Source organism: Felis catus, chromosome B3 (assembly GCF_018350175.1).
Source record: "Felis catus isolate Fca126 chromosome B3, F.catus_Fca126_mat1.0, whole genome shotgun sequence".
Lineage (NCBI taxonomy): Eukaryota > Metazoa > Chordata > Mammalia > Carnivora > Felidae > Felis > Felis catus.
In genome coordinates this window covers 66,000,362-66,015,327 of record NC_058373.1, presented here as the reverse complement: position 1 = coordinate 66,015,327, position 14,966 = coordinate 66,000,362, and the positions used below count along the sequence as shown (strand labels likewise).

Genomic DNA, 14,966 nt, shown 5'->3' with positions numbered 1-14,966 from the left:
TTTTTTGTTAATTAAATGTTTTTGTTTTAAAAGAGCGGCACCTGGGTGGCTCAGTCAGTTAAACATCCAACTCGTGATTTTTGGTTTGGGTCATGATCTCACGGCTTGTGGGTTCGAGCCCCACATCAGGCTCTGTGCTGGTGGTGCAGAACCTGCTGGGGATTCTCTCTCTCCCTCTCTCTCTGCCCCTCCCCCACTCACACGTGCGTGCTCGCTCTCTCAAAATGAATAAATAAACATTTAAAAATTTTTTTAAAGAAATGCTAGGCTGGGATGGCAGCAGAGGAAGTCGTAAAAATTTGGCGAGTATCATACTTAGTTGTAAGTTGGCACCAACAAGAGCTACTGACGAACTGAGAGGAATGTGAGAGACAGGTAGGAGTCTAGGACACCTACATTTTGGTTTGAACAGCATGGAGTTGTCAACGACTAAGACGGTAAGGAAACAAATGGCGTGTGCATATATGAGTAGCTGAATGTAGTGAGTCTGTGACACTATAACAATAAAATAACCAAAGTTGTTGAGGACTTCACCCACAAAAACGATGATACCCCCAGTGTTTAGCACCAAGGCTTAGTCTATGGTGTTTAAGAACCGTTGGCTAGTATCCATTATTTTCACATAGTTAATTTTAATACTTTTCAAGAAGTTGTTTGGAGGCCACAAACAAAGACTTCATAGAGATCTCATTCAGATCCTCCGCTTTGCCACACATTAACCGTGTGGACTTGGGCGGATTCTTTTCTAAGCCTTGGTGTCCTCATCTGTAAAATAAGGATGATAATAACTGAGCATGAAACAACATACATATGGCACTTAACACAGTGCCGACCTCATAGTAATCCCTCAGAGAATTTATATGTGCCTGTATCTGTTTCTGTGTTAGATGATAATATGATACACTGGAACACACTATAGAAAGACTTGAAACAGCTTCTGTACCAGCACCCCAACCCGCAGTCCTTTGCTGGATGACCTCCTTCCAGAGTACCTACAATTCTCAATAGATTGGCTGTTCTGCTTCCCACCTCACAGAAGCTCACCAGCAGCAGGCTGAAAGTGAAACAGGGGCTAGAAATTTGGGATACTTGGCCGCACTTAGTAAGTGCTCAATAAATGTACTAACCTGAATTGAGGGATTTTTAACATAGTACAAAGGATGTTTAAAATGACTCCCCCTCCTTTCAAAGACGATGAAGTACACATCCATTTACAAATCTTTATTTGTCAAAAGGCATGTAAATGTTACAGAAAGAGGAAAATTCCGTGGAACCATTTAAATGAGGGTGCATGTATAGAAATCTCTTTCCTTAGAGATGTGGGCTAAGTGTGGAAATCGTTGCTATGATTACCTCCACTTTCCATTTCATCTGAAAGTAGAGACCTGGTATCAGCATTTTCTTTTTAATGATCTACTTCCACCTGTGTTACCGTCCTTAACTAACCTGTCCAGTGCCATTGGTCATGAGCATGAAGTCCTGCTGAGAGACTTGCTTCTGGAGAAAAGCCTGTCTTTCCTAGGTAAGTATTACTTACATTCTCTCTAGCCTGTATTATCTCCATGAGTGCTTAAATATACATTTTTAAAAATCTTCCACTTGCACTTACTATGTGCTAAAGGAAGAGAGAACGATGATTGATGCTGTGCACGTTATCTTTCATTGATTTAGAACTGAGCAGGAACTCGGTTACCTAATCCCTGTCTATACAGCACACGCACAGGCTTGCAATTAATATTTTATAGAATAAGTGGCTGAAAAAGTGCTTTAATATCTGTTGCAGTATTACTTTTGGTGTCATGAGGTATTAGCCATAATCTAGGCCTGATGAGCAAAAGAAACACAAGAAATATTGTCTCTAAGATGCTTTATATGTTAAAAAGAGTAGCTGGAAAAATTTATGTTGGGTATGTTTGTCTCATGTGTGGAATCGGATAGTTTTCCTTGAAAGCCAGATATTAAGGTTTTATTATTTTTATATGATAGATTTAGTGTGATCACCATAGATTTAGTGTGATTTTTAAAAATATAACATGTATACATGGCCGTGTGTCTTTTTCATGTGCCAATGTAGGATCCTGCTACAGATTGTTATTTTTTTCAACATCTGAAGCATTAAAAATAAGCCTTAAAGGGTATACATGTGATAACTGATCACAGAAACCATAAAGCACTCTACAGTGAATTAATTCCTCTTCTCCATTGTAAATGCGGTAATTTGTAAAGGTTCTATACAGACCTAAGTGTGCATTTTACACATCTGTTTGTATGTAGATATTTAAGTCTGCATAGTGTGGGGTTTTTTTTTAGGAAAAAAAAAATCACAGAATATTGGATTACACGATCTTTGTCCCAGAATGGACAAAGATTTGACCAAGTAAAAGTCCATTAAATAGTCTTATGTCAAGCTGGGGAGGGATGTTGAAGACAAGCCTGCAAAAAGTCTGTTTTAAGTCTTAGTATTCAATATTTTTATTAATGAACTGGACAATCGAGTTGAATGTGTTACAAGGTTGTTGATAATTTTAAGACGGGAGATCTCATAAATATTCTTTAATAGGGGCTAAGGAAAGTTGATAAATTAGGACAATGGCCTCAAATTAATGAATTAAATTTCAATATGTAAAAGGAGCAAGGTTTTTCATGTAAGGACAGCTGAAATGTTCAGGCTAGTGAAAGGGTAAATTAGATAGAAATCACCTTTTAAAATCTAATAAAAAATATTGGAAGTAAAAGCATAAATTCATGGCTTAGGTTAAAAAATTAAATATGCATACAGATGTGTGTGTGTGTGTGTGTGTGTGTGTTATAGCACCCATATTTCCTAGTTCTATCCATTGAAGATAACTACAAACAATGAAGAAACCATCTTACAGAAAAAATCTAATCAGACGTAGACTATATAATGGCTCAGAACCCGTTGGAATGGATGACCCATGATGCATCATCATGACATACGTCTTAGAACTATGGAGTTCTGATAGTGTTATGAAGTATCTGGTCACATTGATCACTCAGATAGTGGCCAATATAGCATGGCCAAATCTGTTTTACTGTTTTGAAGCCACCAGATTTTCAGGACTGCTTGGTATTACTCTTAGCACCATCTGCTTATGGCTAGTCAGGCCCTCAGCATCGTTTCTTTGCTTAGCCTAGCTTTTCTCTGTTTCCTTCCTGAGAACTAGAAGACCCCAACAGGGAGGAAGAGCCAAGGCTTAACTGAGTTCCAGGTTCCTTGAGTCCCTTGGTTCTGGAAACTGTGTTAGACTGGTTTGACCTTGGCTAACAAAGACCATGCATGCAGAAACATGCCAGAGAGTCATTAGCACTTGCATACAAGTTCAGAATGGGGACTTAATATTGATGGGTCCCATCTAGTTCTCTGTGCTATAAGATCTAGAGATAATTATTTTATTGAAGCATACCCAAAGGTGATACTTAACTGATCTTTAAAATAAATGGGTTATGGAATGTTTAGCTGACTCCATGTAATGTTTTTAAGCATCTCCTTATCAGCATGCAAAGAAGTTAATTTAATCTATGCACTTTAAGCATTTTAATGCTGAATTATTACATGTTTATTTACAGGTTAAAACATGAGAATTCAAAGCCTTGTGTGAAAGATTGTTATGGGCTGTTCTTTTACCTTGTAAATACCCCCTCACAGTGATTAATTAGATATAAAGTACTTTGCCAGGTAAACTTAGATAGATTAATTTTTTTTAATGTAATTTTTTTGGAGAGAGAGAGAGAGCAAGCAGGGGAGGAGGAGAGAGAGAGAGAGAGAGAGAGAGAGAGAGAGAGAGAGAGAGAGAGATTCCCAAGCAGGCTCTACAGTATCAGTGCAGAGCCTGACATGGGGCTCCAACTCACGAACCATGAGATCATGACCTGAGCCGAAATCCAGAGTCCGGATGCTTAACTGACTAAGCCACCCAGGTGCCCCCATAGATCATCATTTTAAGTGAACTGGAGAAAAATATTGGTATATAAATAAGCCTCTAATCTGATGTTTTCTTGTTTATATGTGTATACATCTTGAATTTTGTTGCAGAGACATTACAAACATGTTTGTTATACTTTGAATCTTTTATAAGCCAAAGTAAGGTCTCTCCCTCTCTTTCTCTCTTTCTCATTCTGTTGGTTTCTAATCTGACCAGTACTCTCAAAAGGCAAGGATTCTTTATTTTACATGTTAACCCTCCTTAAGAATTATGACTTCCCCGAAACTTTTTATCCCATTTAAAATTTTCCACCCATTGTGCTCTATATGTAATTTTATAAAAAATACATATTATATCTGACCTTTTTAAAAATAAATAACCTTGGGAGCGCCTGGGTGGCTCAGTCGGTTAAGCATCTGACTTTGGCTCCAGTCATGATCTCACGGGCTCAGTGCTGACAGCTCAGACCCTGGAGCTTTTTTTGGATTCTGTGTCTCCCTTTCTCTCTGCCCTTCCCCCACTTGCACTCTTTTACTCTCTCTTTCAAAAATAAATAAACATTAAATAAATAAATAACCTTTCTCTGAACCCTAATAATTTTTTTACTTTCCTTGATCCATAATCACATCCTGAGCAGTTGCTGTGGCACTGCTGGAAAGCACTATTGGAAAGAAAAAAAGAAGAGTCCTTTTCATTGAAGATTTGTGTATACTCATGGATTTATCCGATTTTATGGATTATCCATTTGCACTTCTACGGATAGGTACATTGTATTCAGAGAAATCAAAGTTGAATAAATGTTTACTTTTTCCAACTAAAAAATCTGTTTTATTCATACATTTATTCATTTATTCCAAAAATAAGTTACTGAGTCAGGTACTATCTTAGGAACTAGACATTAAGTCAGGTGAAGTCCCTCCTTTCGTGAAGTTATGGTCTAGTAGGGAGATAGGCTGCAAGCAAATGAATACAGATAATTTCTAGCAATTCTTCAGAGTTCTTATAATTCTTTTATTATTCATGCATTCTTTTCAACTAATTTTCTAATTAACGTATTTTGAAGTTTATTTTTTTGAGAGAGAGAGTGCGGGGCACTCTCCTCTTTTGAGGAGAGACAGGGAGAGAGGGAGAGAGAGAATCTCAAGCAGGCTCTGCACCATCAGCGCAGAGCCCGACATGGGGCTCGAACTCACGAACCACGAGATTGTGACCTGAGCCAAAATTAAGAGTCAGATGCTTAACCGGCTGAGCCACCCAGGCGCCCCCTTTTCAACTAATTTTTGTTGAATGTGATCTCTATGCAAGTTAGCGTGAAGATGATGATAAGCGTTCTGTATCCTCGGGTGCTCACAGTGATGTCACACAATGCCACTTCCAACTCAATGAGACTATAGTTCCATCTCTCGGGCATCTTTGTAGGTATTCACTTGATTATACTGATAATGAAAATAAATGCATTCAAGGCTGTTGTCATGCTACTTCTATCAAACATTTGAAAGAAAGGTACAGATTATACTAAAACTCAAGAGCTACCCTTTACATATGAAGAAAATGCTGCTGGCTCATAAGCTACTTTTCCTGAAGTGGTGATAGAATTTTACTTACTCACCTGCTCGTGTTCACCGTTGCCTTCCTGTCACCATGTGCTTCCAGGATGGCTAGTTGAGTTCATTAGCTTGGCTGCCTTACCACTACACTAACCACTCTTTGCTTTTGGTGGTTCAGCACACAGATGTCTTTTAAGTGCTTACTTTGGGCAGGCACCATTAGGAACACAGGAATAGAGGTTGAATCAAACATAGAGCCTGCCAGGAAAATTTTAGATAAGTTTAAGTTTCAGGTAAGTTCATGGCAGTTCTTTCCAAGGAGAGTTAATATAGAACTAACATTTATAGGTCAGCATTTAAAGTCTGAGAAGATCACGAAGAACCTGCTGCCCACTCCTAGCCTGGGAGGCACAAAGTGCCCTCCTTCACTCTTTCTCCTTCTCTCCAGCTGCTTTTGGGGAGTGCTTTTCTTGCACGATCCCAATGTACCGCACTCTCCTCCTTTCTCTTTCTCTGTCCTCCCTCCATAAAAACAGCGCCCCACCTTCCTTGGCTTTTCTCTCCCCCAGCTCACCTCCCCACACCACATACCTGCTGCTGAGTTGTGTGGCTCAAGTTATGCAGATTGTTGTGTTAATCCCCAGATCAGTTTCCTAGGCGTGCAAAATGGTTTGCTGCTGACCTAGTTGCGTTTCAGGGACGAGGCAAGCCTAGGGTCTCCATGCTGCTCTGCCCTCGGAACTCCACTCTCCTGGAAAGGCTTCACAGGGAGCCCTTCTTAAACTCTGGGTTGACCCAACAAGCACTGTGATCATCCATATCCCCTCTGCTAAGGGTTTGTTCCATTTCGGATATCAACAAAATAGAAAACATAATTTAACTGCTGATAGAGATGTTTTGACTTTTATCTCTCAAATGATGAACAAGGCCATGTTTTGTTATTATTGCTTCCCCCTCCCCCACGCCCCCCGCCTCCTTCTCACGGGTAAAGGCAGGGGAGGAAAGGAAAATAGTGGGACAAGAGGCAGGGGAGGAAAGAAAAATAGTGAGAAGACAATAAGACTGTTTGCACTGTCAGGGGGCTATGAAAGAGCTTATACCAAAGACTGGAGACAAACTGTTCATCCCCCGTGGGCTGGCATGTCTCCAGGTCAGAGGGACTTTCATTAGTGGCTTCCGCAGCCACTGACTGGTGCAAATTCTTATTACGTTTGGCTTAATAAGGATAGCTCTGGAGATATTTTATTCTTTCCAGTGAATGTCACCCTGGTAGTGGAAGCTAACAATTATTTTGACTGACACCTGAGAGGCATTTGCTTTATCCCCACCTCGCCCTCCCATGTTTGGGCTTGCCTTATGACAAACCAGCAGATTTTACGTGGGTGCTTTTCTAGAATTCGTGTATTACTCTGTGGGATTCCAGGAGGGTATAATCTGTAAAGCCAGGTAAGCTTAGTGAGGGATGTCCTTTGCTGTAAAAAAATTAGGATCTTTGTTTCTAAGAGTTCATCTGCTCCTGCTGCTTTATTCCCCACCTGAAGCAGTAATGCTCTGCTGGGGAAGTGATTATGATGTGACAAACGGGGGATTGTGACTTCAGGTGAAGAACCGGCAGCAGGAACAGATGAGATTAAGAGTACTAAGGTTGTGTTTATGTGCAGATGTTAGCAGTAGAGAATAAGGGACTAGGAATAAAACACATGATTATCTAGGCTAAAGAGAACTGACCTGGTTGGGTATTTCATAAGGTATCAACTATTTAGGAGTGGCTGGGTGGTTCAGGCAGTCAAGTGTCTGACTCTTGATTTCGGCTCAGGTTATGGCCTCACGATCGAGTCCCTCGTTGGGCTCCAGGCATGGAGCCTGCTTAAGGTCCTCTCACTCCCTCTCCCTCCGCCCCTCCCCCATGCATGCACACACGCATGCTCTCTCTCTCTCTAAAAAAAAAAGAGAAAAGGTATCAACTATTTAAATTCCTAGCTCTCCAAAGGTTACAAAGTAAGATACAATTTCAGAATAACAGGAATAGGATACTGGAGATGGGATATGGGGAATTGGGTCCTGTTCTTCCTTCCCGAGGAAATTGTCGGGATGCAGGATCATCTTATTCCCCTTATTAAATATGCTTGTGTGTGCTTCTCCCTGGGACCAAGGGAAGAGAACCGTGGACATACATATATGCTGCTAGAACACCACACGCTCCCTGGAGCTTTGACAACAGGTTACTCTGTGCACCTACTATATAGTAGTCTTTCTGCTCTGGGCCCTTCCCTTGCCATGGCCCTGGTTAGATAACTCATGTCTGCTGCTTGTCTGCTACCCTGGCCACTGAAGAGATATTGGAACTCTTTTGGTTGTGACGAAAGTCTAATCGAAAAATTGTATGTACACACACGCAAGGAGAACTTATTGGTTCAGCAGTATACTTGGAAAATCCAAAGGAGAGGAGTTTGTTTCTGGCGTGTGTAGAATCCAGAACACAGAAAATAATGTCATCAGCATCTCTTTTCTCCCTCTTATGTTCTGCTTTTTTAAGTGTTGGCTTCATTCTCGGGCATCAAAGATGATCCCTGGCAGTCGCTAGTTTGTTTATTCCTTAGACTCGGAGAAAAGTTGTTGATTCTCTTTTGTCCCGTAATGAATCTGAGGAAGGACTCTCATCAGCTAGTCTGGGTCAGGTGTCCACCCCTGAGGCTGATAGTTGGGGGTCACAGTACCGGTCACCAGAATCACATTGTAAGTAGGATGGAAGTGCCAAACAGGATGGGATGCAGGACAAACACTCAAAACATCTCCACAGAAAATTAACTACAGGTTGGAGCGTTAGTCTCCATAAACCAAAGGCATTGAGAGTCAAATCTGATCCTGCTGTAGTAAGATTGGCTTCGTGTGTTTGTGTGTGTGTGTGTGTGTGTGTGTGTGTGTGTGTGTGTGTGTGTGTATAGAAGATCCATTTTGTGACTCAGAACTGCTACTGTTCCTTTCTTCACCGAGATTGGTTCTGGGACAGATGGAACTGGCCCTGCAGAAGGCTCTACCATCAATGACTACAGCTAGCAGAGCTGGGGCAAAGGCTAATCATCCATTCCTTGGAATTTTGGAGTTGGAAAGTGTTCTAGTGCCCATCGAACGCCCCCTGTTCTGTTTGGAGGAAACTGGCCCCAGGCCATAGCCTGTGCCTTTCCAACCACTTGCCCTGTATTCTTTTTACTCTGCCATTCTGATTTGTCCCTTCTTTTGTGGCATTACACCAAAAGAATTTAGAATGTGGTGTAAAATATAGAAGACTTCTACTTTTGTTGTTCATATTCGTATTGTCTGTCTCCACAGCCACCAGTTGGCAGGGACCAGACTGCTCAGCTCCACTTTGCACTGTCCCAGCTTTGTGACCTCCCATTTGTCTCCTATCTTTAGGGCATTTCAATTTTCACTAGTATTGTCCCCTGAAGACATAAGCAAAGGACGAGGTCAGAGCAGTCAGTTGTATTCCTTAGTAGTAGCTTTGATAAGAGGCTTTGGGGGAAGAGGTTGAAACTAATGGCTGTAATGAAATTTTGGGTTCTCTAAAGATTTCATTTATCTGTGCTGTGGGTCTCCCCATGAAATGCATATCTGTTCTGTGTCTCTGTGCACATAGTTTGCATATCATAGTAACATCTATTACTGAAACCTTGCTGACTTCTTAAATTAGGTAGAAAAGACTGTGAAACTCTTTGAGAACATAAAAATATGGGATGGGGCGGGGGGCCCATAGCTCCAAGTATTGAATGAGAGTTTGGTGGGGGGGGGGGGGGACACAAGAAAACAAAATGTGAGAATAGAAAAGATATCCATCAACACATACGAAAACTACAATATATCTTTTGCCCTTCTTCAATTTAGTAGAAATTTAATAGGTGTTAAAATTCTTTTTATCAAAGAATGTATTTTAGCCTAGCATTTTAGAAGCCTTTTGACAAATTCATAGATAAAAGGCCTGGTCAGAATGTTACTTTTCATTTTCAGGCATTGTGAACTGGAATTTTGCACAATTTTCCTGGGAATAACTGTATTTCTTAACATTTTAAAGTCTTTTAATAAAACAAACAAAAGAAAACCTCTAACTTTTCCTTGGTACTCCTCATGCCCTTTTATGATTCTTAAGTATATGTTAACTAGTTTCAGATGTGTTTTGTTCTCTGACTCAAAATCAGCCCTTTATTTTAGAAAAAGAAATTGTGTAATTAGTACTTAATTGCTTTGGATATTTTGGGGCATTTAGAGGAGAGGGTAATTAAAAGGCCAGAGAAATTAAACTTTCACAGTGTTCTTTAAGTATGTGTAAATTCCTTTTTTAAATACCCTGCAAAGGCAGGCCTGACAACTTAAAAATAAATGAAGACCTGAGTTGCTTTTAAAAATTTAACCTCAGTTTTATCTGTGGATGCAGTTTCATTGATTTTTTAAAATTTCAATTGGAGAGAGGACCACCGAAATGCTAGAAATCGAGATTATGTAGTTCATTTCCTTTTCAGGCCCATGTAACCTAAATACTATCAGACAATGGCCATCACCTCTTCCGTGCTTTAAGATCTTCCAGCAGGAAAATAAGAATTTTTCCCCTACTTCATAAATGTCACACATGATCAAATTTAATTAAAAGAGGTACGTGGTCTGTTAGGACCAACTAGAATGTGGTTGAAGCAGGTTTTTACCTGTGTCTTTAGCTATCCAAGAGGCCTAGGTCTTGGTGAGTCATTTAACTCCTCTGGGCCATTTATATCATGTACAAATTGGAATACTGGACTAGTAATCTCTAAGACTTTTCAGGCTCAGAAATACTGTGGTTCGTGAGTCACACACATTATCTAAAAATCCTGCATTTTGTGGATCTTGAGGCTAAGAAGGCTGCTTTAAGCAAGAATATTCTGTTAATTTTGATAGTGAATGCTTGAACTGTGACATTAAGCAACCCAGTAGTTATGAAATATATTGGGTGTTTTCAACATGTACCTTAAATATGAGCCTTGCTTCCAATTTCCTATATTCACTGCATAAGATAGGTACACAGGATTGGAGGTTGATTTCATAATTGATCTCCAACATTTTGGGAAGCTGTACTAAAAGTGCTATTTTGAAACATTGTTATTCCTCTTTTTTGCCCTTTCTAGTTAATTTTATTCTTTTTTTTCCCCCCCTCAAAGTATGAGGTTACTTAAACATTCAGTTTTCCATTTAGGAAGTTCAAAGAATCTTAAGTAGCCATTTGGCTCCATTATGTACAAAGAGCTATAAGAACCTCGATGAAATGTATAATTCTCAAGGAAAATATAGATTGCAAAACTGACTGTAAAAGAGATAAAAATCTAAACAGGTTGATAGCTATCAAAGAAATGGGAAGAGTAACCAAAGGGCTGCCCACCAGTGTAGCACCAGGCCCAGATTGTTTTCTGTAAGGAATTCTACCCATATTTTAAGGAATGGATAATTCCAATGTTATTTAAAATACTGTAGATCAAAGACAAAAGTAGAAAAACTTCCCATGAGTGTTAAGGAAAGGGAGGCAGTTCCTTCTTTGATGATCAAGATGAACCTCAGAGCAAACAGTTGGGACCAAGGATGAAAGATAGCAGTTAAGAGGTATCAAATAAAACCTTGAACTTTGGGCCACATTTTGTTGTTGTTGTTGTTGTTGTTTTGTTTCTGTGTCTTTTTGATTAATGGAAAGTTAAATCAGGAGAGAAAATTATTAAGTCAGTCTAGTTAGGCTTTGTAGAAGGTATGGATATTCTTTAAAATGTACTTGTATTTTATTCAGTTTAGCTTTTTGAACATTAAATACAAAGCATATGTTGGTGGTAAGAGTGAGGCAATGAATAGGTTTTAAAAAATGAAAAGGAAACATTTCCCGTTCTCAGACTAGAGTCTTCACGCCCGGTCTATGGAAAATAGGGAGTAAGCACCATAAGACAAGGGAAGGAAGAAAGAGTGAAGCAGAAGGGAAGCAATGTGGGCTGATGATTGAGCATAATCTCTAGATCATGGAGTTGGAACCAGGACAAGATAGTCAGAATGTAAATCCATACCCAATGGTTTGGGTAATCTAGTGGTAAGGAATCTTTTTAGGCTGGCGGGCCAGGAAATGAGCATAAAGACCAGGAAATCAGGCCAGATGTATGGGGCTGACCTTAAAAATCTCCCCATAGGATGATCCATGATAGAAACTTCTCCTGGGGCCTAAACCAGGTGAAGAAGGCCACCTGCTCGTAATGCTACTCCCTATTCTTGTGCTGTCATTTCCTCTGAACTTTGCCCACATCATTCTATGGGCAAAGTTAAAATAGGCAGAGAGGGAAAGGTTAATACCTGAGGTCCCTGGGTGGGGGAAAACACATATTTTGGAACAATGCTGGGAGCATTTGAAAACAGCAAACTCCCTCGGGCGTAAAGTTCCTCTTAAGAATGTAATAGACATCACCTACTCCCCCTCAGGATCTCCTCAGGAATTTGACAATCAAAATACCTAACTAAAAAAAGTATCCCTAAAACTTACGTTACACAAGGGACAGTATGACCAGTTTGACTCCTCACACAATGGAGTCAAGCCAATCAGGAATGGACAACCTCGCACCTAGAGTTATTCAGCCAGTGAGGGTAGAACCTGAGAAGGAAGGAGGGGGAAGGGAAGGGGTGCTGACTAGAACCTTGTACAACAATGACCCTTGCCTAAAGTAGCAGACATTCATTTTCACATGGCCCCTCTCTGTAAAGAGAGCTTTCCTTCTATTCTTACTTTTTAATCTTATATTCTAATAAACTTTTGCCTGCTGCTCATTTTGTGTCCACCTCTTCATTCTTCTAAGCAGCAAGACAGCGAATCTCATGTATTGAGGTGAAAAATCCTGCAACAATTCTCTCTTCCTTTTTTGGGAAATCTAGGATGAAAGAAACAATGTGAAGGTTGAAACAGGAATGGTAAGGCAGTGAGACTTTAGTAAATAAAAGAATGGGGTAGAGACCCAATAAATAACATGGTATTTCAGACATGTGGAATAACCTCTTTACTCTCAATATATATATATGATATCACTAGTGGTGACACAGACTTCTAGAAGCTATCCTTTGGGTACAGTTACTATCGGATCAACTTCCTACTGAGAAGGCTGGGGCGGGGGTGGGGGTGGCGGAGAGGGGGAGAATGGAGTGAGAAAGTTCATGGTTATACTTGAAAGTAAGTTCTCCACTGAAAGATGGGAAGATTCTCTAGCCTCACCTGATGTTTTCTGCCCATGGTTTAGGGGTGTGTGTGTGTGTGTGTGTGTGTGTGTGTGTGTGTGCGCGCGCGCGCACGCTTTCACATTAAGTGACAGCGTTTCAATTGTAATTATTGTGTTGGTAATTTTGGTGCATTGAACAGGAGTGCAACATGTACCTCCAAAGGGGTTTTAATATGTGCATTTGGATTGGTTGGTAACCTTTGAAGTTTTGTTTTGAGCTGCTGTCAGAAACATAATCATTTTTCTTTCTGAAACAGATTTTAACATCTGCAAAGGTTGATCAAGCTAGGATAGTTTTAATGCAATATTAATCTCTGTTTTTTAATGTCAACCCAGCTTTGAAAACTGTTCATCAGCTATAGTAACATCACCTCAAGGCACTTGAGTTGCTTTTAATAAATGTCTTTTCCAGTGAATATTCTTGTTGTGGCCAGTGTATCGAGAGGATAAAAATTTTTCCCAGTCTGGTTCATCTGCAGTCCAGTCTTCCAAATTTTCTTGTTTTTAAAGTAAAATTACTTAAATTTGTATTTTCTTATCTCAATAGTTAAGATTTTTTATATTTCAAGGAGGGGAGATTGTTGTGAATTCTGGCATTAATCCTTCAAAGTCTGGATAAAGGACATTGGCTTTTAACAAAATTTAACTTAAATATCTAGTTTAAATATGTCTTGTCATTAAAAGGTTATTTACGTTTAAAATGCTGACCTTTCAAGATGTACACAAGAGTGTTCTAAAACAGAGTTTCTGAACATTGGCCATGAAACCACTGTCTTGGGCTGACAAATGGATTGGAAATAAGCTACCCAACACTGGGAATGGGCCATTAATTTTAATCAAAGGTGATGCAGGAAGGCGAATGGGATGCATGACAATGTCAACAGCCCAGTAGGTGTTAAGAGACCACACAGCCTTCCTTGTTACTTGGTTGGGCCATTAGTTGAGGTTGGGTGAAGACAGAAAGCCATGTCTGGAATTGAATGACCAGGTCACTCCAAAATCTAATGGAGAACTCTTCATTTCAGAAATCACATTGTAATGCCATTAGAAGTCAAGGACAGCATTTAGAAAATATTGGAAGTTTTTTTTTTTTTTTTTTAAACCAAGCACCTTGCTAGTTTTTTCCAACTTTCTCAAGCCCCCTGTTTTCCTGCCTCCCTTCCTTCTGAATGGATCATTGATATTTACAGAGGATCAAGAAATCGAACAGACTTACAAAAAAAAATCTCAAAGCCTGTTTGCTTTTCAGAATTACATATTGTTAGTTGTAAAACTCTGTTAAATGCCAGAAACAATAGCATACCAAAGGAATTAAGCAGGGCAATTAATTCTCTGTAGTGATCTTATTGTCCTTGTCCCTTTCTGTGTTCTTGTGTGCAGGGATAGTTTTACTAATTGAAACTAAACTTTCTTAATTGCTCTAATGAAAACATTTGCTTTATAATTGTAAAGGCCACTGTGCTTGTGCCTCACTGTAAATTGCCAATATTGGCTGATAACATTAGTGATATTCATAGTGGTGAAAGCCTTTTCTTTTAATCAGTAAGTATATTTCATTATTTTGAGTATTTTCAATTACAAAAAAGGTAGCAGATGACAGCTTGAATTAATGATATTTATAATAAAGACATAAAAATGCAGAAGGGACAAAGAGGCATTTTTTTTTAATCTATGCTTCAGGTTTGTTAAGAAAGTTCATTTATTCTGACACCACATTGCATGCCTAAGAAAGATATGTATGACTGCATTAGTAATTTTTATACATTTTTAAGAAAAAAAAAGCAATTATATTGCTGTCTTGTTAATGGAACACTATTAGAAGTAACAGTATTTGTTTTTCCTGTAGATGAAGATCAGCTCCGTGCCAAGGGTTATGACAAAACACCAGACTTTATTTTACAAGTTCCAGTTGGTAAGTCCTTAAACTCTCTTCTGCATTTTTTTAATAGAGAAAGGGGGTGTGTTTCCTCCGTAGACTTTTTGTTTTGTTTTGTTTTTTACTTTTTGTTAATATTAGCAAATGTAACCAGAGTAGATTAGCTTTAAATGGGTGAAATTGTTGGAAAAGATTGTTTTAGAATCACAGACAATAATAGATTCAGAAGAAATCTCTGCCTTGAAACGTTTACCTCAATTTGAGAAATAAGCATATCCTCTGAAGACATTTGGGGTGCCATTTTCAAGTCATCTCTCTCAATTCTGAATTTTTCCACGTGGTT

General features: G+C 39.3%; 1 protein-coding gene and 1 long non-coding RNA gene across 18 annotated transcripts in view; one reads left to right on the top strand and one right to left on the bottom strand.

The window, feature by feature from the left end:
- Nucleotides 1–14,966, top strand: part of CB3H15orf41 (chromosome B3 C15orf41 homolog) — a 296,333-nt gene that overhangs the window by 96,449 nt on the left and 184,918 nt on the right. For 16 of the 17 annotated variants that reach the window (XM_023255524.2, XM_045059575.1, XM_045059576.1 and 13 more), the window contains 2 exons: nucleotides 1,455–1,522; nucleotides 14,594–14,659. In XM_023255524.2, the coding sequence (XP_023111292.2) occupies nucleotides 1,455–1,522; nucleotides 14,594–14,659 (134 nt within the window). The remainder of the gene's footprint in view (nucleotides 1–1,454; nucleotides 1,523–14,593; nucleotides 14,660–14,966) is intronic. The other variant, XM_045059581.1, reaches the window with a different exon arrangement.
- On the bottom strand, nucleotides 349–7,020 carry LOC123385990. Its single transcript, XR_006599347.1, has 4 exons — nucleotides 6,592–7,020; nucleotides 6,083–6,320; nucleotides 5,554–5,749; nucleotides 349–765 (listed from the first exon to the last, which is right to left on the bottom strand). It is a non-coding gene; the product is annotated as an uncharacterized LOC123385990 (long non-coding RNA).